Here is a 26,076-nt window from a genome sequence, read left to right as displayed (position 1 = left end):
GTAATGGGAGACTGGAAGTGTTGACAACAAACAGAATTGATCTGAAGAGCATGTGAGATTTGAAGCTTTAGGTCAACAGAACACCAAGATTTTGCATTTTGGTTCAGCTTGACAATCTGGGGAAGGAATCATTGGCAAGAAAGCAGGATTTATAGTGGGTGCTGAAAACAATGGCTTTGGTCTTCCCAATGCCTAGTTAGAAGAAAGAGTTCTAAATTCTTTTTCAGTATTCCACATTTGTACAAATTATCAGGTACCTTTTTAATTTTCTACTATTTTCAGACCTTTAAAATTTTTTTAAAAGAGAAAACAGCAACAACTTGTATTTATACAGCACCTTTCATGACCTTAGGGCGTCCCAAAGAGCTTTACAACCAATAAACCACTTATGAAGTGGAGTCTCTGTTGTAATGTGGGAAATGTGGCAGCCAATTTGTGCATAGAAAGCTCTTACAATCTTACGATATTATAATGCCTGGATGACCTTTTTCTCAGTGATGTTGGTTAAGCGATAAATGTTGACCAGGAATCCAGGGAGAATCCCTTGCTCCTTTTCAAGTAATGCCAGGGATCTTTTGGATCCAACCAAGAGGACAGATGGGGCCTCAGTTTCATGTCTCATCCAAAAGACACCACCTCTAACTGTGCGGCACTTGGCTGTCAGCCTAGAGTTTGTGCTCAGGACCCTGGAGCCATATCTGCAATGATCAATTTTCTCATCCTTGCTCCTTGTACTAGTGGACTTGCCCTTCATCTTGGTTACTCAGTAATCAGTCACATTGCCACTGCCTATTGCTCAACGCATTGATCTAAAGTTGGCAAAGCCATGTTAACTTGAAGCCTTGAATATCTTTTGCACAAGATACTGGTTGAGAACCTTTCTGTCAGAAGCATCCTCTGCAATGTAACATGTTTTCTGTCCCTGGTTAGGTACGTTGTCAGTTGATCCATGAGCGCAACTTGAAACTGGATGCCTTCCAGCGGGTCAGTGAATTACAGAACCAGATGTATGACTTTGAGGCTGCTTTGTCTCAAAGAGGAAGTGTTGCAGGTAAAGCAAATATATTGATATATTGTCTAACTTTATTTTCACTTATAGAATGTTGTATTTCCATGCTCTTTGCATTTATCAGTAAGTTTCATACTTGCATGTCAGATACTTTTGCCTGTAAATTTAGATGGCTAATGTCACTGTACCCGTGCTATCTATATTGCAGGCGCACTCCCCATACACATAATTACATGCATATATAAATCACAGGCAACATAGTAACACGGCATGCAACAACTACAACATGAAGTGCCATAGCTTAATTAGATTCGGGCTTTCGCCTATAACATCTCCCTATAGCCAGCTGTATTAGCTTCTCCACCTGCTCCACACCGTTACTTCTGAATTCAAGGATCTAGCTTCTGTTTCTCATCTGCCTGCTGCCCTGTGATGGCATTATCTGAAAATACATCAGGTTTTGTAAACTGATAATGTCCAGCGCTACCTCAACCTCTCTACTGACTCTGATTTGCCATGCTGCTTGTCCATATTGAATGAGCAGAAATTTCCTCCAACTAAATATTGAAAAGGGAAAACGAAAGACTTGAATTTATATGGTGCTTTTCACAACCACCAGTTATCCCGAAGTGCTTTAGTCACTTTTGTAATGTAGGAAATAGTGAACCTGGTGATTCGCAGGTGAGAGTGCACCAACTGAGCCATAACTGACGCTCGGGAAGAGTGAAGTTATTGCCTTCAATTCCCATCACAAACTCTGTTCCCCAGAACAGACACTCAGGCCAAGCCCGTTCACTCATTACCTCTGTGCTCACTGAAATATGTTGGCTCCCAATCCAACAACACCTCAATTTTAAAGTTCTCATTATTGTTTTAAATAATTCCATATAATTGCCGTCCCAATCTCAATCTATCGAAATGCCCTCCCTATCTCTGTAACCTCATCCTGTCCTACAAAAATACAAACATATGACATAAGGACAGAAGTAGGCCATTTGAGCCTGCTCTGCCATTCAACAAGATCGTTGCTGATCTATTTGTATTTCAAATTCACATTCCCAAATACCCTCGATAACCTTTGATTCCCTTGCCTAACAAGAATCTATCTATCTCTGCCTTAAAAATATTCAGTGAGCCCATCTCCACCGCCATCACAAAACCCTCTGAGAGAAAAAAAAATTCTCCCAATCTCTGTCCTAAAAAGGCGACCCCTAATTTTGAAATAGTGCCTCCTAGTTCTGGACTCAACTACAAGAGGAAACATCCTTTCCACATCCACCCTGTCAAGACCATTCAGGATCATGCCTCACTCTTCAATCAAATCATGCCTCACTCTTCTAATCTTCAGTGGAAACACACCCAGCCTGTCCAACCTTTCCTCATAAGACAACCTGCTCATTCCAGGTATCAACCTAATAAACCTCCTCTGAACTGCCTCCAACGCATTTACATACTTACTTAAATAAGGAGGCCAAAACTGCACACAGTGTTTGAGATGTTGTCTCACCAATGCCCTGTATAACTGAAGCATAACAACCTTACTTTTACGTTCAATTCCTCTCTTAATAAAGGATAGCATTCCACTTGCCTTCTTGATTACATGCTTTACCTGCATACTAACTTTTTGTGACTCATGCATGAGAACAACTTTTCACCTCGGAATTCTGCAGCCGTTCTCTATTTAAGTAATACTCCGCTCTTTTATTCTTCTTGCCAAAGTGAACAACTTCACATTTTCCCACATTATACTCTATCTGCCAGATTTTTGCCCCCTCACTCATCTCATCTATATCTGTCTGCAAGAAAAGCCACAGCTTCTCCAACCTATTTAAATAACTGAAGTTCCTCATCCCCACAACCATTCCTGTGAATCTTTAGAGAGGGTGCAGAATGTCAAATAACTGATCTAACTAATCTTTTGACCCACTGAATACTTCTGTTCATCAGTGTTGTTCTGATTGATTGAGATTTGTGATATATCCAACCGTTGGTAGTTTATCTCTTCTGTAAAATTTAGATTATTATATACTTTATCTTTAGAGAACATAACATATACAAACATATACAAAAAGGTGCAACTTGTAGACTATAGTTTACAGTTTGTAAAAATTAATGTTTCAGGCTGTGCAGGGAGGGTTGTACTGCTGCAGATGTAGGTTGAGAATGCTTGTATCATTATCCTATTCAGGAAGCTAAGGTAGGACTGTCTGCCCTGCATTTAACTGTGGGTAGCACATAGGTGTCTTAGTAAGATTTAAGTCAATAGGAAACGGGAAGAAAACTCTTCACTGGCTGGAGTCATAACTAGCACAGAGAAAAATGGTTGTGGCTGTTGGAGGACAATCATCTCAAACTCAGGATCCATTGTAGGAGTTCCTTGGGGCAGTGTCCTAGACCCAACCATCTTCAGCTGCTTCATCAATGACCTTCCCTCCACCACAAAATAAGAAGTGGGGATGTTCGCTGATGTCTGCTCTGTTTAGTTCCAGCCACACCTTCTTGGGCAATGATGCTGTCTGTGCCCATATGAAGCAAGACCTGGACAATATTCAGGCTTGGGTTGAGAGGTTGCAAGTAATAATAAGGATGCACAAGTGCCAGGCAATGACTATCTCCAACAAGAGAGGTTTTGACAAAGTCCCCTTGACATTCAGAAGAGCTGAGGCAGTGGCAGAGTCCGGTCATGTTACACAGACCGAAATAGGCAGGTCTTAGTGACGGCGTGGATATGTGGTTGAAAGCCCTTCCTTGTGACAAGGGAGCAGAGTTTTTGACAGGATTCAAGACACTATGGCTTCAGTCTGCCCAATATTTAGTTGGAGGAAACTTCTGTTCATCCAGCACTGGATTTTGGATTAGCAGTCTGATCATTTAGAGACAGTGGAGAAGTTCGAGAGGTGGTGTTGAGGTAGAACTGGATGTCATCTGCGTACATGGGAAAAACTAATAGAGTGATTTTGGATGGTGTCGCCGGGGGGCAGTATGTAGATGAGAAATCAGAGGGGCCAAGGATAAATCCTTGGGGTATAGCAGGCGTAACAGTGGGAATGGGAAGAGAAGCTGGAAAGGCGATGGCGCAGTGGTATTGTACTGGACTGGTAATCCAGAGACCCAGGGTAATGGTCAGGGGACCTGGGTTTGAATCCCACCACGGCAGATGGTGGAATTTGAATTCAATAAAAAATCTGAAATTAAAAGTCTAAAAGCCCATCTGGTTCACTAATGTCCTTTAGGGAACAAATCTGCCATCCTCACCTGGCCTGGTCTACATGTGACTCGAGATCTTCAGTAATGTGGTGGATTCTTAAATGGCCTAGCAAGCCACTCAGTTGTATCAAACTGCTAAAAAGTCAGTAAGAAGGAATGAAACCGGACAGACCACCCACATCAACCTAGGCACCGGAAACAACAATGGCAATTTCAGCCCTGTCGACCCTGCAAGTCCTCCTTACTAACACCTGGGGGCTAGTGCCAAAATTGGCAGGGGTATGTCACAGACTAGTCAGGCAACAGCCTGACATAGTCATCCTCACAGAATCATACCTTACAGATCATGTCCCAGACACCACCATCACCATCCCAGAGGTGATGGCACACTGGTATACGGTCGGGAGGGAGTTGCCCTTGGAGTCCTCATTATCGATTCTGGCCCCCATGAATTCTCATGGCATCAGGTCAAACATGGGCAAGGAAACCTCCTGCTGACTACCACCTACCACAACCTCCATACCCCCCGGCTCCTCAGCTGATGAATCAGTGCTGCTCCATGTTGAACACCACTTGGAGGAACCACTGAGGGTGGTAAGGGCACAGAATGTACACTTGGGTGGCAGACTTCAATCTCCATCACTAAGAGTGGCTCAGCAGCACCACTACTGACCGAGCTGGCTGAGTCCTTAAGGACATAGCTGCTGGACTGGGTCCTCGGCAGTTGGTGAGGCAACCAACAGGAGGGAAAAACATACCTGACCTCATCCTCACCAACCTGCCTGTTGCAGATGCATCTATCCATGACAGCATCGGTAGGAGTGACCACCGGAAAATCATTGTGGAGACAAAGTCCCGTCTTCACACTGAGGATACCCTCCATTGTGTTGTGTGGCACTACCACCGTGCTAAATAGGAAAGATTTCGAACGGATACAGCAACTCAATACTGGGCATCCATGAGGCGCTGTGCGGCATCAGCAGCAGCAGAATTGTACTCAATCTCATGGCCTGGCATATCCCCCACTCTACCATTACCACCAGGCCAGGGGATCAACCCTGGTTCAATGAAGAGTGCAGGAGGGCATGCCAGGAGCAGCGCTAGGCATACCTAAAAATGAGGTGTCATTTGAAGCTACAACACAAGACTACTTGCATGCCAAACAGGATAAGCAGCAAGTGATTGACAAAGCTAACCAACGAATCAGATGTAAGCTCTGCAGTCCTGCCACGTCCAGTCGTGAATGATGGTGGACAATTAAACAACTCACTGGAGGAGGAGGATCCACAAATATCCCCATCCTCGATGATGCAGGAGCTCAGCACATCAGTCGAAAAGGTAAGGCTGAAGCATTCACAACAATCTTCAGCCAGGAGTGCCGAGCGGATGATCCATCTCGGCCTCCTCCGGAGGTCCCCACCATAACAAACGCCAGTCTTCAGCCAATTCAATTCACTCCACATGTTATCAAGAAATGGCTGAAGGCACTAGATACTGCAAAGGCAATAGTACTGAAGACTTGTGCCCCAGAACTTGCCGTGCCCCTAGCCAAGCTGTTCCAGTACGATGGCTGCTGGTGGTGGAGGACGAGGCTCAGGAGATCAGCTGAGAGTCATGGCCAAGTCCAAGAATCACACCAACCACAATCAGCCCAGCAAGGGGCTCAGGACATGCATCAAAAAGCCCAACTCTTAGTGATTTGAACCCCTGAAAGGAGTTGATCCCAAGTTCCTGAGGAACATGCGGTTTGTCAGGAATCACAACAAAAAAAGAGCAGGGAAGATTGAAAGCAAAAAATAAAATGGCAGTCACTAAGAAAAGGGCCAGTAGTCTTCACGATTTAACGTCTACTATCCTTGATGATGGCAGCTATGTGATATATTGTATTCCAAATTGTTTATTTTGAATAAAACCCAAGTTAGGATTACAAAAGAAATCACTGACATCTACCCGGCAATGTGCAAAATTGCTCAGGTATGTCCTGTGTACAAAAAGCAGGACAAATCCACCCCATCCAATTATCACCCCATCAGTCTACTCTCGATCGTAAGTAAAGTGATGTCATCAGCAGTGCTATCAGGTAGCACTTGCTTAGCAATAACCTGCTCACTAATGCTCAGTTTGGGTTCCACCAGATTCACTTAGCTTCTGACCTCATTACAGCCTTGGTTCAAACATGGACGAAAGAGCTTAACTCCAGAGGTGAGGTGAGAGTGACTGCCCTTGACATCAAGCCAGCATTTGACCAAGTGGGACATCAAGGAGTCCTGGCAAATCTGGAGTCAATGGGAATCAGAGGGAAAACTCTCCACTGGTTGGAGATGACAGGGGAGAGGAGTTTGCGAAGATGGCTCACAGTAGAGAAAAGGGTCTGAAAGTTATCTTTACTACCGATAAAAAAACAAACTCCCTGAGAGGGAGGTGGAGGCGAGTTCAACTCGAGGTATTCAACATAGACTTGGATGGCTTTCGGAAAAGAAAGAATGTGCAAGGTTACATGGATAAGGCAGGGCAGTGGGACTAAGTAGATGCTGTTTCAGAGAGCTAGTGCAGACTCGATTGGCCACATGGCTTCCTGCACTGTAAAGATTCTGTGATTTACATTCTAGGAAAATGCGGGAATAGTGAGCAGTTTTTGCAGAGGAGGGCAGGACGCGATATTGTGTCCAGGAAGATGTGGCCATGAATGACTGAACTAATTATGATCATTTGCTGTTGCTGAGAGTTTTGCATCCCAGCTATCTCATTGTGGTGGGCTAAGCTAAAGTTCCCAATGAAGAGAAAGAAGAAAACGAGAAGGGAAACCATCTCAGACTGCTCTCATCCACATCTAAATCCTGACCGGCCTTATCTCAGGGAGGAGAACAGCTATTAACACATTCTGCTATCTTACCTTTATGCCACTACTACCACCTTCTTTAGTCTTTCACACACCATTAACACTCCCTTTGTCTTGTTTCCATGACATCTTTGTCAATCTCTCCTGAGCTCCCACCTATCCCTGACCTTCTATCTTGCTCCACCTGCTCCACCACCACCCCCTACCAAACAGGACAAAATCCATCACACTTCTACCTCTCTTTAGCTCTCAAGTCATACAGACTTGAAACGTTAATTCTGTTTCTCTCTCCAAAGATACTGCCAGATATGCTGAGTTTTTCCAGCATTTTCTGTTTTTACTTCAGATTTCCAGCATCTGCAGTATTTTACTTTTATATTATATTAGAGGAGAACAGCTATGCTATTCCTTCGGGCAAGAGAGGTTTAAACAGCAAGACTTCGGGGAGAGAGGTAAAAACAGCGAGACTTCGGGAGAGAGAGTTTAAATTAATGAGACTTCAGGATAGAGAGGTTAAAACAGCGAGACTCCAGGAAAGAGCGGTTAACACAGTGAGACTTCGGGATAGAGAGGTTAAAACAGTGAGACATTGGTAGCGAGAGGTTAAAACAGTGAGATTTCAGGACAGAGTGGTTAAAACAGCGAGATTTCAGGAGAGAGGTTAAATTAGTGACATTTCAGGATAGAGAGGTTAAAACAGTGAGACTTCAGGAGAAAGATGTTAAAACAGTGACACTTAGGGAGTGAGAGTTTGGGAGACAAAACAGCAAGAGTTCAGGAGATAAAACAACAAGAGTTCAGGAGATAAAACAACGAGAGCTCAGACGATAAAACAATGAGAGGCCAGCAGATAAAACAACAAGAGGTCAGGAGATAAAACAGCAAGAGCTTGGGAGATAAGACAGCAAGAGTTCAGGAGATAAAACAGTGAGAGTTCAGGTGATAAAACAATGAGAGGCCAGCAGATAAAACAACAAGAGGTCAGGAGATAAAACAAGAAGAGTTCAGGAGATAAAACAGCGAGAGCTTGGGAGATAAAACAGCAAGAGTTCAGGAGATAAAACAGCAAGAGTTCAGGCGATAAAACAATGAGAGGCCAGCAGATAAAACAATAAGAGGTCAGGAGATAAAACAGCGAGAACTTGGGAGATAAAACAACGAGAGTTCAGGAGATAAAACAGCGAGAGTTCGGGAGATAAAACAGCAAGAGTTCAGGAGATAAAACAGCGAGAGTTTGGGGGATAAAACAGTGAGAGTTCGGGAGATAAAACAGCGAGAGTTCAAGAGATAAAACAGTGAGAGTTCAAGAGATAAAACAGCGAGAGTTTGGGAGATAAAACAGCGAGAGTTCAGGAGATAAAACAGCGAGAATTTGGGAGATAAAACAGCAAGAGTTCAGGAGATAAAACAGCAAGAGTTCGGGAGATAAAACAGCGAGAGTTCGGAAGATAAAACAGCGAGCGTTCGGGAGGTAAAGCAGTGAGAGTTCGGCAGAGTAAACAGCGAAAGTTTAGGAGATAAAACAGCTATCGTCTGGGAGATGAAACAGCAGGAGCTTGGGAAATAAAACAGCGGGAGACAGTTGGGAGATTGAAAGCAGTGCGAGTACAGTAACATAAATTTCCAACACGAACAGGGGAAGTAAGAATTTATAGGCACAGGAGAGGGAGCTGATTTTTGAGTAAGGGCAAAAAATTTATACTTTCTATTAATCACCAGTTTATAGTTTAATAGTACAAGAGTAAGGTTAAAGTAAGTTAAAGTAAGTAAAAATAACTAAAGTTTAAGTAAAATGGTGATTTAAAAGTTTAAAGTTAAGGCATGGCAGGACAGCTCAGTCAAGCAGAATGCCTGTGGCATGTGGGGACAAGCCCGTGTACAGGAAGTGTCACTGGTTGCTTAAGCTTGAGCTCCACGTTTCAGAACTTGATCAATAGATCCACTGAGGTGCATCTGTGAGGCAGAGAACTATGTGGATAACACATTCAGAGAGGTAGTCACACCGCAAATTAGGGGCAAGCAGGCAGATAGGGAATGGGTGACCGCCAGGCAGTCCAAGGGAAACAGACCTCAGGGATTCCCCAGAGGTCCTGCCCACTAAATGGTTTTCCATTCTGGATATCGGTGAGGACAATGGATGCTTGGAGGAGTGCAGCAAGAGCCAAGCCCATGGCACCATGGGTGACCCAGCTGTACAGGAGGGGAGGAGGAAGAGCGGAAGTGCAGTACTGATAGGGGATTCTTTAGTTAGGGGAGCAAACAGGCATTTCTGTGGCCGTCAATGTGACTCCAGGATGGTTTATTGCCTCCCTGGTGCTAGGGTCAAGGATGTCACAGAACGGCAGCAGGACATTCTTGTGGGGGAGGGCGAACAGCCAGAAGCTGTGGTCCAAATTAGTACTAATGACAGGTGAGAAGGGGGTTGGGGTCCTGCAATTGGAATTTAGGGAGCTAGGTAGAAAATTAGCAAGCAGGGCCTCTAAAGTAGTAACCTCCAGATTACTCCCAGTGCCACGTGCAAGTGAGTACAGAAATAAGAAGATAAGACAGATGAATGCGTGGCTGGAAAGATGGTGCAGGAGGGAGGGCTTTAGTTTCCTGGGACACTGGGACTGGATCTGGGGGAGATGGCACCTGTAAAGCTGGACAGGTTGCATCTGAACAGAGCTGGGACTGAGTTCCTTGTGGGTCATTTTGCTAGTGCTGTTGGGAGGGCAGGGGTGTGGGAACCAGGAGAGAATATTAGAGAGGAATACCAGGGTGCACAGAATGCTGGGAGAGGCAGATAGCACTAAAATAGAGAATAGTAAGTTAATAGATGGAGTCGGAGTAAGGGAGCAAGTAATGAAGTCTAAATCAGGATTACACTGCATGTACGGGAACGAATGGAGTATAGTTAATAAAATGGGGGAGTTACAGGCACAGATTGCCTTGTGGGATTATGATGTTGTGGTGATGATGGAGATCTAGCTTAAGGAAGGGCCAGATCTGAGTGTTAAATATTCCTGGTTACAAGGTGTTCAGAAAAGATAGGAAAGAGAAAAACGGAGGAGGGGTGGCTTTTTTGTTTAAGGAGAGTAATGCAATACTGGAGAAAGAGCATGTGTCAGAGGATTCAAGGACATAATCGATTTGGCTAGAGCTAAGGAATAAGAAGGGTGCAGTTACATTGCTGAGTGTAATATATAGACCACCAGCTAGTGGGAAGGATATAGAGTAACAAATCTGCAAGGAAGATTACATAGAGGCATAAACATTGTAGAGTAGTTATAATGGGCGACTTTAATTACCTGTATATTGACTGGGACAGTGGTCGTGTAAGGGGCAGTGAGGGACAAGCGTACCTAGATTGTGTTCAGGAGAATTCCCTACAGCAGTATGTGTCCAGTCCAACAAGAAAGGAGGCACTGCTAGATCGGTTCTTGGGAATGAGGTGGGCCAATTAGATCGAGTGACAGTGGGGGATCATTTACTGGACAGTGATCATTGTATCATAAGGTTTAGGATGACTGTAGAAAATGACATTGATCAATCTAGAGTAAGAATAATCAACTGGCAGAGAGCGGACTTCAACGGGGCAAGAACAGAGCTGGGCCAGATAGACTGGAACCAAAGATTGGTGGGAAAAACAGTAGCTGAACAATGGGCTACCTTCAAAGGGGAGATAGTTTGGACACAGTCAAGGTATGTTGCCTCAAAAGAGATGGGTAGGACAAACAAATCCAGAGCTCCCTGGATGACAAAGGGGAAAAAAATTAAGAAGAAAAAGTGTACTTACGACAGGTGTCAGGTAGCAAATACAATTGAGAACCAAGCTGAATACAGAAGGTTCAGAAGGGATGTGAAAAAGCAAATATGAGAAGCAAAGAGGGATTATGAAAAAAAGACTGGCAGCTAACATGAAAGGAAATCCTAAAGTATTCTATAAGCACATCAGTAGTAAAAGGGTGGTAAAAGGAGGAATCGGGCCTATTAATGATCAAAAAGGGGATTTACACATAGAGGCAAGAGGCATGGCTGAGGTGTTAAATGAATATTTTGCATCTGTCTTTATCTACGAGGCATATGCTGCCCAGGCCGTTGTGACAGAGGAGAAAACTCAGTCAGTATAAGGGGTTAAAATTGATGAGGAGATATTGGATAAGCTGTCAGGACTTGAAGTTGATAAGGCACTGGAACCAGAAGAGATACATCCAAGAATATTGAAGGAACTGAGGGTGGAAATAGGCACTGGCAATAATCTTTCAATGTTCCCTGGATTTGGGGGAGGTGCCAGAGGACTGGAGAATTGCAAAATCGGACAAGGTTGTAAAAACGTGCCCTGCAATTACAGATCAGTCAGTTTAACTTCGGTAGTGGGGAAACTTCTAGAAACAATTATTCGGGATAGACTTAATAGTCACACGGAAAACTGTGGATTTATTCGGAAGAGTCAGCATGGATTTGTTAAAGAAAAATTGTGTCTAACTAATTTGCTGGAGTTTTTGGAAGAGGTAACAGAGATGGTTGATGAGGGCATGGTCGTTGATGTGTTGTGTATGGACTTCCAAAAGATGTTTGATACAGTGCCACACAACAGACTTGTGAGGAAAGTTATTGCTCATGGAATAAAAGGGACAGTAGCAACATGCATACAAAATTGGCTGAGGGATAGGAAACAGAGAGTAATGGTTAATGGGTATTTTTCAGGCTGGAAGAAGGTTTGTGGTAGAGTTCCCCAGGGGTCGATATTGGGGCCTTTGCTTTATCTGATATATATATAAATGATCTAGATCTTGGTGTGCAGGGGACAATTTCAAGGTTTGCAGACGACACAAAACCTGTATTGTAAACTGTGAGGAGGACAGTGGAGAACTTCAAAAGGACATTGACACATTGGTAGAGTGGGCAGATAGGTGGCAGTTGGATGGCAGTTCAATGCGGAGAAGTGTGAGGTGATACACTTTGCTACAAAGAACATGCAGAGACAGTATAAAATAAAGGATACTATTCTGAAGGAGCAGAGACCTGGTGTATATGTACATAAGTTATGAAAGGTGGCAGGACAGGTAGAGAGAGCTGTTTCTAAACTATACAGTATCCTAGACTTCATTAATAAGGGCAAAGAGCACAAGAGCAGGGAGGTTATGATGGACTTATTTAAGATACTGGTTATACCTAAGCTGGAGTATTGTGTACCGTTCTGGGCGCCAGACTATAGGAAGATGTGAATGCATTGGAGAGAGTGTAGAAGAGGTTTACGAGAATGGTTCCGGGGATGAGACACATCAGTTATGAGGAAAGATTGGAGAAAACTTAATTTTAGGGAATGAAGTCGGGCAAGTGGGTAGAGGTATCAGTGGAGGAACATTTTGCACATAGTGATCATAACTCCGTTAGATTCAAGGTTGTTATGGAAAAGGACAAGGATGGGCTAGAAATCAGAGTTCTAAATTGGGAGAAGGCCAATTTTAATAAGATCAGATATGATTTGGCCAGAGTGGACTGGGAGCAGCGACTTTTAGGTAAATCTGCGTCAGAGCAGTGGGACTCATTCAAGAAGGAAATAGGGAGAGTACAGGGCCAACATATTTCAGTAAAGACAAAGATTGGGACCAACAAATCCAGGGAACCCTGGATGTCGAGGGATATACAGGATTGGATAAAGAGAAAAAGGGAGGCTTATGGCAGATACCGAGGGCTCAAATCAGTGGAAACCCTAGAGGAGAATAGAATGTGTAGGGGGGGACTTAAAAAGGAAATTAGGAGAGCAAAAATGGGGCATGAGAAAACATTGGCAGGTAAAATAAAGGAAAATCCAAAGTTATTTTACAAGTACATTAAGAGTAAGAGGATAACTAGGGAAAGAGTAGGGCCCATTAAGGACCATGGTTGTAATTTGTGTGTGGAGCCGAAAGACATAGTTGGGTACTAAATGAGTACTTTGTGCCGGTGTTCACAAGCGGGAGGGATGACGTGGGGGCAGAAGGACTGTGATATAATTAAAGAAATTAGCATAGAAAAGGGAGGAGGTTCTAAGTGGTCTAGAAGGCTTAAAAGTAGATAAATATCTAGACCCGGAAGAAATGTATCCCAGGCTGTTGAGGGAGGCAAAAGAGAAGATAGCAGGGATGCAGGCAATCATTTTCAATATTTCTCTGGCCACAGGAGAGCTGCCAGAAGACTGGAGGACAGCCAATGTGGTACCGTTATTCAAGAAGGAAGGAAGGGATAAATCAGGGAACAACAGGCCAGTCAGTCTAACCACGGTGGCAGGGAAACTATTGGAAGCAATTCTGAGGGACAGAATTAATCTACATTTGGAGAGGCAGGGATTAATCAAGGACAGTCAGCATGGTTTTGCTAAGGGGGGATCATGTCTGACCAGTTTGATTGAATTTTTCGAAGAGGTGACCAGGTGTGTAGATGAGGGCAATGCTTTTGACGTAGTTTGCTTGGACTTCAGCAAGGCTTTTGATAAGGCCCCGCATGGGAGACTGATAACGAAGATAAGAGCCCATGGGATCCAAGGCAATTTGGCAAATTGGATCCAGAATTGGCTGAGTGGCAGGAAGCAGAGGGTGATGGTCGAGGGGTGGTTTTGTGACTGGATGCCTGTATCCAGCGGGGTTCCATAGGGATTGGTGTTGGGTCCCTTGCTGTTTGTGGTCTATATAAACGATTTAGACTTGAATGTAGGAGGGTTGATCAGTAAGTTCGCGGATGACATGAAAACTGGTGGAGTGGTAAATAATGAGGAGGATAGCCTTAGATTACAGGAGGATATAAATGGGCTGGTCAGATGGGCTGATCAGTGGCAAATGGAATTTAATCCGGATAAGTGTGAGATGATGCACTTGGGCAGGACAAACAAGGCATGGGAATACATGATGAATGGTAGGATCCTGGGAAGTACTGAGGATCAGAGGGACCTTGGTGTGCATGTCCACCGGTCCCTTAAGGTAGCAAGGCAGGTAGATAAAGTGGTTAAGAAGGCATATGGGATACTTGCCTTTATTAGGTAAGGCATAGAATATAAGAGCAGAGAGGTTATGCTGGAACTGTATAAAACACTGGTTAGGCCACAACTAGAGTATTGTGTGCAGTTCTGGAATCTGCATTATAGGAAGGATGTGATTGCACTAGCGAGAGTGCAGAGGAGATTTACCAGGATGTTGCCTGGGCTGGAGAGTTTTAGTTATGAGGAGAGATTGGATAGACTGAGGTTATTTTCCCTGGAGCAGAGGAGATTGAGGGGGACTGAGGTGTATAAAATTATGAGGGGCATAGATGGGGTAGACAGGAAGGAACCATTCCTCTTGGTGGCAGGATCAATAACCAGGGGGCATAGATTTAAGTTAAGGGGTAGGAGGTTTAGAGGGGATATGAGGAAGAGTTTTTTCACCCAGACGGTGGTGGGATTCTGGAACTCACTGCCTGAAAGAGTGGTAGAGGCAGAAACCCTCATAACATTTCAGAAGTATTTGGATGTGCACTTGTGATGCCATGGCATACAAGGACTAGTGCTGGAAAATGCGATTAGAATAGTTAGGTACTTGTTTGACCGGCGCAGGCACGATGGGCTGAAGGGTCTTTTTCTGTGCTGTAGACCTCTATGACTCTATGAGACTTGATAGAAGTTTTCAAAATCATGAGGGGCCTGGACAGAGTAGATAGGGAGAAACCAGATCGAGAACCAGAGGGCACAGTTTTAAAGTGTCTTGCAAAAGAAGCAAATGTGAGGTGAGAAAAAACTTTTTCACATGAGTAATTAGGGTTTGGAATGCACTGCTTGGAAGTGTGGTGGAGGCAGATTCAACTGAGGCATTCAAGTGGGTATTGGATGATTATTTAAATAGAAACAACGTGCAGGGGTACGGGGAAAAGACAAGAGATTGGCACTAAGTTAAAATGCTCAGAGAGCTGGTGCAACCATAACAATTCTGTGATTCTCCTTCAGTTAACTGCCTTTCATTTCTTAACTGGACAGGAAGTCAACAGCTTGACCTCTGTCTCTCTCCCAGAACCTTGAGGCTGGATATTAGCCAGAACATGGGTATATAATTTGCTGCCCCTGGGTAGGGGAGCAGGAGTCCCTAGGAAACTCCCACCTACTAAACACTCAGAAAAGGTGCCATATCCTAATGAAATGGGTAAGACTGGCTCAAAATAAAGTGATCACCCTGAATGCTCTGTCTCAGTTTTCTAATTCATTCTCTGGATATGGCGTCACTACCATTTATTGCCCATCTCTGGTTGCCTGGGATTAATGCAACTAAGTGGGTATTTGGTAATTTCAGAGGGCAGTTAAAAGTCAATTATATTGATGGGACACTGGAATCTTATATACCTCAAACCAAATAGAAATGGCAGACTTTGACAACATTAGAACTGCTTTTATTTTCACTTGCACCATGGTACAAGTTTTCTTATTGCCAGAATTTAATTTTTAATTGAATTAAAATCCTCAAACTGACACAGTGGGATTTGAACTTTAGTTTTTTGCTTCAGGCCTTTACGTTACTCACCTAGTAACACAGCCCCTACACTACCACATCAATTGACCTCTTTGCAAAGCTCAAAAACCATTACTTTTGCTTTTCTTTATTTCCTTTTTGGATCTCAATGAAATCAATATATAAACCATTGGGTAAATGAATTAAAACGTGCAAGTGGATTTAAAATCCTGAGAACAATAGTTGGTGCAACTTAGCCAATCATGGAAGCAGAAATTTGTCAAGCTCATGTTCCTCCTCCCAAAATAATGAGGAACATGAATACACAGCACAACTTCATCACTTGGATTTCTAATATTTTCTTTTTCTCTTTTGAAAAACCTATATAGATACCTTGAAGAAATCATCTCTGTGTTGCAACGCAAGCAGCTTCAGAAGTGTGTTACCAGGTATCGACATTTATAAATAAATCTTTGCCTGAAATCTTTTAGTCAAGTATATTCCCCATTAAGTGGTGATGTATACTTTATCTGTTTTGCCATCCATTTGGTAACCTGCTTTCCTCTCCCCCTCCCGCACCAGAGCTGACATGAAGATGAATGTTCATTTTTTCTTAGTCGATGAGCAGATTTTTTTCTGACGACTACAATAACAACTTGTATTTATACAGCACCCTTAACGTAGTAAGACATCCCAAGGCACTTCACAGAAGTTGAACCAAACACACTTTGCACTTGCTCAGAGGTAGGTTTGAAGTCATAAGGTCACACAGAGTCATAGGGCAGAATTTTCCCCCTTGGCGTGCGGGGATGGGCCCCGCCCACCTATGCGTAAAATGACATGCGGTGATGTCAGGCGCGTGTCCCGACGTCACCGCGCACCATTGGGATATTTGGGAAAGGCGGGCACGCTATAAGTTCCGATGCGCGCCCAGCATCAATTAACGGGCCAGTTAAGGCCCTTGAGGCAGCAACTGAATTCGATTTTTCACAACCCATGCGATCTTCAGGTCTTCGCATGGGCACAACGGGCAGGAGACATTTGTATAAACCTCATCCACGGGCGGGATAAGAGGGGTGAGTGGGGTCGCGAATGTGATCTTTCAGGTATTTAAATGTGAAAGTAACTTTTACTCGCCTGTGTGAGCAGGAAGACTTCAAAACTCATACCAGCTGCTTGGGCAGGAGGAAAAGCCGTGGTCAGGACTCGACAGTAAAGATCATTTCTGGGGCCTGCCGCTTTCAGGAAGCCTTCCCTTAGCCTGGGTATGGGAGTTGTGCTCTCCGCTGGAGGCACCTCCTCTGAGGAGGAAGGGCACAGAAAGGGGCGGAGGTCAGGAGTCCACATTCAGCCTCCAGGGGAGTCACCTTTGGGAGGACAGGCACAGGCTCAAGGGGTGCAGGGCCAAGAGGAAGTGCAAGGCGGAGGGGGCCGCAGAAGACGCCAATATCCTGCTGCCACGGTTTACAGGCAGCGAAGCATCTACCTAAATATGCCTGAGGTGCAGGACCGAAGGAGGCTTCATCTCTCAAGGGAGATGGTCTCCTCCACCTGTCAGATGATAGGACCTGAGATCTGCACAAACTGTGTGGGTGGACACCCCATGCCAGTGGCTCTAAAGGTCACAGCTGCCCTCAACTTCCATGCCTCTGGCTCCTTCCAGGGGTCGGCGCGTGATCTCTGTGAGTTTCCCAATCAGCTATCCACACTTGTGTCAAGCAGGTGACAGACGCTCTGTTCAGACGTGCATTGACTTTCATCCACTACCACTGGGATGATGCCAGCCAGACACAGTGAGCCAGAGGCTTCGCGGCCATTGCTGGCTTCCCCCGCGTCCAGGGTGCAATAGGCTGCACACATGTGGCCATGAAGGCGCCAGCAGGTGAGCCCGGTGCCTTCGTCAACAGGAAGGGCTTCCACTCCATGAACATCCAGATAGTGTATGACCACAGGATGCTGATTCTGCAAATCTGCACAAGGTACCCTGGCAGCTCCCAGGACGCCTACATCCTCAGACATTCCCAGGTGCCGGGGCTCTTCAGTGCTCCAGCCCGACTTGATGGATGGCTGCTGGGTGACAAGGGCTATCCCCTCAGAAGGTGGCTCATGACCCCTCTCTGCCATTCAAGAACAGAAGCTGAGCAGTGGTACAATAGGAGCCACGGCACCACAAGGGCTGTGGTGGAGAAAGCCATCAAGATGCACTTCCGATGCCTGGAACGCTCGGGGGTGCACTCCAGTACCCCCCAGATCGTGTGTTGGTGATAGTGGTTGCATGCTGCACTCTCCACAATCTTGTGCTGGTAAGCAGGGACACAGTGGACGAGGAAGATGTCGACGCAGTTGCTCCGGATGCACAAGATGAGTCCAGCAGTGAATCCGAGGATGAGCACACACAGGAGGACGACTTTAAATGGAGAATGACTGCAGAATTCCGAGGTGCAGAGGGATCTAGGTGTTCTTGTGCATGAGTCATAAAAGGTTAGTATGCAGGTACAGCAAGTAATCGAGAAGGCTAATGGAATGCTATCCTTTATTATGAGAGGAATTGAACATAAAAATAAGGATGTTATGCTTCATTTATACGGCGTATTGGTGAGACTGCATCTTGAATACTGCATGCAGTATTGACCTCCTTACTTAAGGAAGGATGTAAATGCATCAGAGGCAGTTCAGAGGAGACTAACTAGATTGAGTTGTCTTATGAGGATAGATTGGACAGATGGGCTTTTCTTTACTGACTTTAAAAGAGTGAGGTGTGACTTGATTGAAGTATATAGGATCCTGAATGGTTTTGGGAAGGTGGAGGTGGAAAGGATGTTTCCTCTTGTGGGTGAGTCCAGAACTAGGGGGCATTGTTTTAAAATTAGGAGTCACCTTTATAGGACAAAGATGAGGAGAATTTTTTTCTCTCAGAAGATTGTGCGACTTTGGAACTCTCTGCCTCAGAAGGTGGAGGAGACGGGGTCATTGAATATTTTTAAGGCAGAGGTAGATAGATTCTTGTTAGGCAAGGGAATCAAAGGTTATCGGGAGTAAGTGGGAATGTGGAATTTGAAACACAAACAGATCAGTTGCGATCTTATTGAGCGGCGGAGCTGGCTTGAGGGGCCAAATGGCCGAACGTCTGCTCTTATTTCATATGTTCATATACATCATCCTCACTGTCACACCTTAAAGTTTGGTATCAGCAGCAAATTTTGAAATTTTACTCTACATTTCAATATCCTAGCCTTTATTTATATGAAAAAAGCAGTGGTCTTCACAGTGAACTTGGGGAACACCATTGTCTACCCACCTCCAGCCTGAAAAACTGACATTTACCACCACTTACTGTTTTCAGTCCTTAAGAAAATTTCTTACCCAAGCTGACACTGACTGTTCTATTCCATGAGCCTCAATTTTGTTAACCAGTCTTTTATTTGAAACATTGCCAAACACTTTCTTAAAATCCATATAGACAATATCCATTGCTTTCCCTTCATCAACCTATCGAGTCTTAAAGGAAGAAAGAGAGGTGGAGACGTTCTGGGAGGGAATTCCAGAGCTTAGATCCTCAGCAGCTTTGCTCCCCATTACTTTCCTGAAAGAGGTGATTCAGAATGACCACAGCACAGTGTTAAAATTCTCATGTTTATGATCAAATCCCTCTAAGGCCCTGTTCCTCTCTATCTTTGTAATCTCATCCAGCCATCACCCCTCCGAAATATCTGTGCTCCTCCAATTCTAGCCTCCTGACCATCCCTGAATTCCTTCACTCCACCATTGGCAGTCATACCTTCAGCTGTCTGGGCCCAGAGCTCTGGAATTCCCTCAATAAACATCTCAGTGTCACTAAATCTCTCTCCTCCTTTAAGGCACTCCCTAAACGTACCTTATTGACCAAGATTTTGGTCACTTGTACTAATATCTCCTTTTGGCATTTTGTTTGATAATGCCCCTGTAAAGCGCTTTGGGATGTCTTACTACAGTATAAACGCTATGGTAATGCAAGTTGCTGTTGTGGTATAGCTCGAAAAGCATTGATACCCCACTGGTACTTCAGCCAAATTACTGTCATCATGTACAGCTTAAACTCTGCCCTCACCCATGGCCACCTACATACTTAGCAGTGGAACAGCCTGGATCGTGAGCAGCAGCAGCCTTGGTGATACCCCCCCACCTCAAATCTCTGCACCACCCTGCCGAGCCCAGCCCCATTGTTTAAGCTGCTGAGTTCAACTGTGGTGCTTCCACTGATTGAATGTAGACCAGGCAAACTCCTAGTTTAGCTGTATAGCTTAGTGTCCCGCCGGCTGTCTTTATTCACAATATAGACTGTGAGCATATTGTAATGTGTTCACATAGGAGATTGAGATGATCAGAATAGCTGGAGTGCAGGTAGAGATGCTGCTAGAAACTGGTCATAAGTAATGAAACAGGTCAGGTCAGCTAAATGTGGGGGCACCTTGGTAGTAGTGATGAAAATATGAGCAGGGTTAATACCCAACTGGAAAGGGAAAAGGTCAGTACAAAAAAAAAACTAAAACACCAGATTGGATTGGCACAGGTTTTAGAAAGATGGGGAGTGAACTGGGTGAGGTAGAATGAGAAATTTGGCATTCAGCACAATGTCATTAAAAAATGCCACTGTTGCTAATGTGCAAAAGTTACAGAATAAAAATAAGAAAAAGGCAACTATGGGTGGCCTTAGGATGTCACCGATAAGCAGTAAGAAATCAATTAAAATTAAGATGGGCTTTTAGAACAAAAATGTAAAAAAAAATGATAAAATAAGAGGTTAGAGCAGAATAAGAAAAGCAAAGAGGGAAATGATATTTGCAAATGATACTAAAATAGGTGGAAAGTTAATTCTTTAGAAAACCAAAGGAAGCTGCAAAGTGATATTTATCAGATAGGGGAACTGATTTAAAAGTGGCAAATAGAATGCAATTAATTCTGACCAAATATGAATCGATGGCTTGGCGCTGGGAACAGCAGATGAATTTGCATGTATTGGTTCTCAGGACATTATGGGCAGCACCTCAAATTGCTAAGGTCTTAAAAAGGTTTCTAGTTTCTAGAAATTCTAGTTTTTATTAGGAGTATTGAATGCAAAAGAAGTAACGTTAGCTCTATATAAAACATTAATTAGGCCTCAGAATACTATGTGCAGAATTGGGCAAAACACTAGAGACTGTATAACACTGATTCATTGAGGGGTCTAGAATGACAAGGCTATTTACAAGGTAGGAAGAGGGGAAACTTTTTTACACAGAGAGCTGAAGCTGTGCAATTCCTTTCCAGGGTTAGGGATTGGGGCAAACTGCATCAACATTCAGGATTAGACTTTTTTTTCTTGCATGGGATGTGAGCATCACTGGCAAAGCCAGCATTTGTTGTTCATCCCAAATTGCCCTTGAGAAGTGGTGAAGCCACCTTCTTGAACTGCTGCAAGTTCCTGTTGTGTAGGTACATCCACAGTGCTGTTAGGGAGTTCCAGGATTTTGACCCAGCAACACTGAAGAAATAGTGATATAGTTTGGTCAAGGTGGTGTGTGGCTTGGAGGGGAACTTACAGAAGGTTGTGTTCCCATGTGTCTGTCCCTCTAGGTAGTAGACATCACCAAAGGACGCTTGGTGAGTTACTGCAGTGCGTGGCCTGTTACTATGTTGTAACTTCCTTGTATTTTAGAGTGCCATTCATTGGCATTTCAGGTTTCTGTATTGATCTGCTTAGTATTGTATTGTTTGTAATACTTTTTCAAAATACGATTTATAATTGTTACTATATTACAAGTGTGATGGTACAACTGGAAAGAGTTTGCAAATCTTGGGTCCAACTGTATTTGGTAAATTCTGGATATAATCACTATGTAAAACACTTGTGTACTAATACAGGTACTGGATCACTGACTCCCTTTCGAACCCATTCCTCAATGATGATTTCCAGAGACCATTATCGGCGCTGGTTGACCACTGACTCAAAGACTATTGATTCTAGTGGAACCATTACAGGTGAAGGAAGAAAGGTGCAAAGGCCAAAAACAGTGAGTAGCAGTTTAGTAACAAATGCTTATCCTTCCATAACAACAGAATTACCTGGACAAACTCAGCAGGTCTGGCAGCATCAGTGGAGAAGAAAAGAGTTGACGTTTCGAGTCCTCATGACCCTCAACAGACTCGAAACGTCAACTCTTTTCTTCTCCGCCGATGCTGCCAGACCTGCTGAGTTCGTCCAGGTAATTCTGTTTTTGTTTTGGATTTCCAGCATCTGCAGTTTTTTGTTTTTATCTCTGCGCTTATCCTTCCATTTTTGGTTGAGATTATAGGCTGTGTCCTACCCCTCATTCTAGCTGGCAGTTTGTTCCTTCAACATTGAGTTATCTTTATAAAGTAAATTTTGTCATGGGGAAGACGTTAGAATCAATCATTAGGGAGGTCTTAACTGCACACTTAGAGAAACTCAAGGTAAGCAGGAAGAGTCAGCATAGTTTTGTGAAAGGGAAATCATGTTTACTCAATTTATTGGTGTTCCTTGAAGGAGTAACATGTGCTGTGGTTAAAGGGGATCCTGTAGATATGCCGTACTTGGATTTCCAGAAGGCATCTGATAAGGTGCCACATCAAAGGTTATTGCGGAAAATAAATGCTCATTGTGTAGGGGGTAACGTATTAGCATGGATAAAAGATTGGCTGGCTGGCAAAAGACTGTGACATAAATGGGTCTTTTTCTGATAGGCAGGATGTGACAAGTGGAGTCCCGCAGGGGTCTGTACTGGGGCCTCAACTTTTCACTATTTATAACAATTAATTAGATGAGCAGAGTGAAGGCTTGATAGCTAAAATTGCAGATGACAGAGATAGGAAAGAATGCTGTGAAGACATAAGGAAGTTGCAGATGGAGCATAATGTGGGGAAATATGAAGTTGTTCACTTTGATAAGAATAAAAAAACAGTATTACTTAAACAGAGAACGGCTGCAGAATTCTGAGCTGCAGAGTGATCTAGGTGTTCTAGTGCAGAATTACAAAAAGTTAATATGCAGGGACAACAAGTAATTAAAAGGCAAATGGAATGCTATCCTTTATTAAGAGAGGAATTGAACATAAAAGTAAGGACATTATGCTTCAGTTATGGGCAAAATACTGCGGATGCTGGAAATCTGAAACAAAAATAAAAATAGCTGGAAAAACGCAGCAGGTCTGACAGCATCTGCGGAGAGGAACACAGTTAACGTTTCAAGTTCATATGACTTCTTCAGAACTGCGGTGAAATATTAGCTGGCTGAGGGGGGTGGGACAGGTAGAGCTGGATAGAGGACCAGTGAAAGGTGGAGGCAATGAAGATATTGCCAAAGATCTCATAGACAAAAGGGTGTTGACGGCGGTGATATTAGCTAAGAAATGTGCTAATGGTGACAATATCACTTTGATGTCACCATTAGCACATTTCTTAGCTAATATCACCACCGTCAACACCCCTTTGCCAAAAATGTCAGACAAAAGGACAATCTCTTCTTCACCTCCACCTATCAGTGGCCCTCTATCTAGCTCTACCTGTCCCACCCCTCAACCAGCTTATATGTCACCTTATTTCTATTTTTCCTCAGGTCTAAGAGTCAGACGAACTCGAAACGTTAACTGTGTTCCTCTCCGCAGATGCTGTCAGACCTGCCGGAGTTTTTCCAGCTATTTTTATGCTTCAGTTATACATTGGAGACCACATCTCAAATATGGTGTGCCTTATTTAAGTGCGTTGCAGGCAGTTCAGAGGTTTACTTGATTGATTATGGAATGAGCAGCTTGTCTTGAGGAAAGGTTAGACAGACTGGGCTTGAAGATTGGAGTTTAGAAGAGGGAGGGGTGACTTGTTTGAAGTATACAAGATCCTGAATGGTATTGACAAGTTGAATGTGGAAAGGATGTTTCCCCTTGTGGGTGAGTCTTTGTGGGGGGGGTGGGGGGGAAGAGGGGAGGAGCGGGGAGAAACTGCTTTAAAATTAGGTGTTGTCCTTCTGGGTCAGAGATGGAGAGAATTTTTTCTATGGGGGCTGAGACACTTTGGAACTCTGCCTCAGAAGATGGTGTAGGCAGGGTCACTGAATATTTTTGAGGAGGTAGATTAGTTCCCTTGCCTAACAAGAATCTTAAGGTTTTAAGGGGTAGATGGGAATGTGGAATTCAAAACTCACAGATCGGCCATGATCTTATCGAATGGTGGCACAGACGAGGAGCCAAATGGCCTATTCCTGCCCCTATTTTGTATGTTCATAATTTGAATTAAATACTCTTAATGTAAATGACACTACACAGTGGAAATTTAGAGCCAAAACGAGACTTGAATTAAGCAACCCATTAAGACTGAAGCTGAAGATGAATAATAAACTAATTTTAAAATGTTCCATTGTTCCACAAAAATATTTTGACTTAACTTTAAGATGTATACACACAAAACTTATACATTTAACATATTTAACAGTGAATTGTCTAAATTGCATTTGGGGAAGTGGGAGCAACGCCATGCATTAAGACTATGGAGAAAGGCCAGACAGGCAGAGAATAACTTACAATAAGCCTCATCCCAATATGACTTGATCCTTTAGCCTTCCTTGTAACAGAGCACACTGACCCAGTTAGTGGACCAGACACCATTTTGCTCAGACCAGCTGAATCAGACTCCAGCTTGCTAGGGGCCTGGTGTCAGTGCTATGACAGAACAAGCCCAAAACTAAAGCAATTTAAACAAGGAGTGGTCAGAGAGGCAGATATGGAGCTGGGCCATTAAGGGACATTAAACTCCCATTTCTCAAGATTAAAGAGGGTGATAACGTGGTAAGATCCACTTCACCTGAATTCCCTGAAGAGACTATCCAATAATTTGCTCATATAAATGACTTCATACTCGACACAGCTTACCCTGTATTTGGGCACTCTGAATGCAAGATAACTATTAAAGCTGCAGGAAATGTACAAGTCTTACTGAATTAAATATTAGTTTAGGATATTAAGCAATGTAAATTCAACCCGAGATTTATCACAAACTTGGTCTGAAATTCAGACCAAAATTGGAATTTGGTTGTACAAACTTCAACTCTCAATCACACCCCCTCACCTACCTGCTTTCACTCTGGTAACTCTAATATTTATTGTGGCTGCTACTTTAGAATTATAAATGGTACATTTATAAAAACACACACAATCACTTACCACCTCTCAGGAGATCTAAAATTCTGCTGAAAGTTTAACATGCTATTTTTACATTTTATTTTTTCTTTCATGTAACAATGTCTAGTATTAAAAACTGAGACATGAAACAATCTTCATGACTGAAATAAACACTTCTATCTTTTGACAAGAAATTCAATGTCAACCCCCTGACCAAAAGGTGACTGCCATTCATTATTCTTAGAGACTTCAAATTGGTAATTGGTTAAAGCTACTGAAGGTGTGATTTACTGTACACTGCACGTTCAGACATGCAGGTCAACTTTTACCAGTGTAATTCATGTAGGCCTAATCTATTTATAACACTTAAAAATCAAATCAATATGTAAAAAGCTTTAGGTTTAAGTTGAAACATGTAGTCATCACCCAAACAGCAAGGTGTGCAGCTGGACATTAGCCATGTTTGAGACATAATAGCTGAAACAAAAGATGCATAGAAGCTTAATTATAACACATCCAATGGATATGCATCTTCATGTTGTGTGTGAACTAAATGTTCAAATATGATGCTCAATTTAAACTACAAATTTAATATTTAATTCAAGATCAAGTGACTAAAATGGATCCAATTTGAAATCAGCCAACCAGGTTATAACCTTCCCTGCAGTACTTATGCATTACTTACTGAAATTATACACAATGATGTTGTTAACCTTTATGTGGATTTGTAAGAATTGTAGGTGTGGTTTACACGAGCAGGAAGATTCACTGCAACTAGTTTTTCTGTATATAGGGTGAAGATATTTTAAAATAGCATGGCTAACGAGCAGTCACTCCAAGTAGTTATTCCTACACCACATAGGCAACACAAATAAATAAATGGCTCTAGGACAACAAAAGCTCATCCACATCAAGGGCAAGTAAGTGGATATCAAGGCATATGAACCTGTGTATTGTCATTTTATACCTACTGGTCTTTGCGAAGGCACTTATGTTACAGATGTTTTAGCATGGTCTGACAAACTTATATTTATTAAAAAAGGTTCCAAGCAGACTCCGTAACAAGGTGGTGGAAGCACTATTGCCAGAATTGGAAGAACCAAGTCATCACAATCTTCTCAGAGAGCTGCAAGACTTCAGATTAAATCAGAAATAATTGGGAGACTTGCCAGGGAATCAAGTTGCACAGATGATCCAAAAATGAAAGCAGTTTTATGTCAAGTTTTTCTATGTTCACTGCAGGCTAGTTTCAGTCCTTTATTAAGGAATACTTGAACACATAAATCACATGATTAAATTTGGCTAATTCCAGACAAACATGTTTTTATTATAGTAAACATTCACAATTATTTATTTGGAGGATTATGGGAGCTGACGTTTCCTCACTATTTTCTTGTCAAGCCAGGCTTTTTTTTTTAAGTATAGAGTCCAGTCTACGCA

At 43.2% G+C, this 26,076-nt stretch overlaps 1 protein-coding gene across 1 annotated transcript in view; it reads left to right on the top strand.

Annotated features, from left to right (window-relative positions):
• Window positions 1-23,087, top strand: part of LOC121277706 (coiled-coil domain-containing protein 162-like) — a 111,274-nt gene extending 88,187 nt beyond the window's left edge. Inside the window, exons 18-21 of the mRNA XM_041187342.1 lie at window positions 931-1,051; window positions 15,880-15,939; window positions 21,371-21,519; window positions 23,082-23,087. Coding sequence (XP_041043276.1) covers window positions 931-1,051; window positions 15,880-15,939; window positions 21,371-21,519; window positions 23,082-23,087 — 336 coding nt within the window. The remainder of the gene's footprint in view (window positions 1-930; window positions 1,052-15,879; window positions 15,940-21,370; window positions 21,520-23,081) is intronic.
• The last annotated feature ends 2,989 nt before the right edge of the window (window positions 23,088-26,076 follow it).

Source organism: Carcharodon carcharias, chromosome 5 (assembly GCF_017639515.1).
Source record: "Carcharodon carcharias isolate sCarCar2 chromosome 5, sCarCar2.pri, whole genome shotgun sequence".
Lineage (NCBI taxonomy): Eukaryota > Metazoa > Chordata > Chondrichthyes > Lamniformes > Lamnidae > Carcharodon > Carcharodon carcharias.
This window is presented reverse-complemented; position numbering and strand designations above follow the sequence as displayed.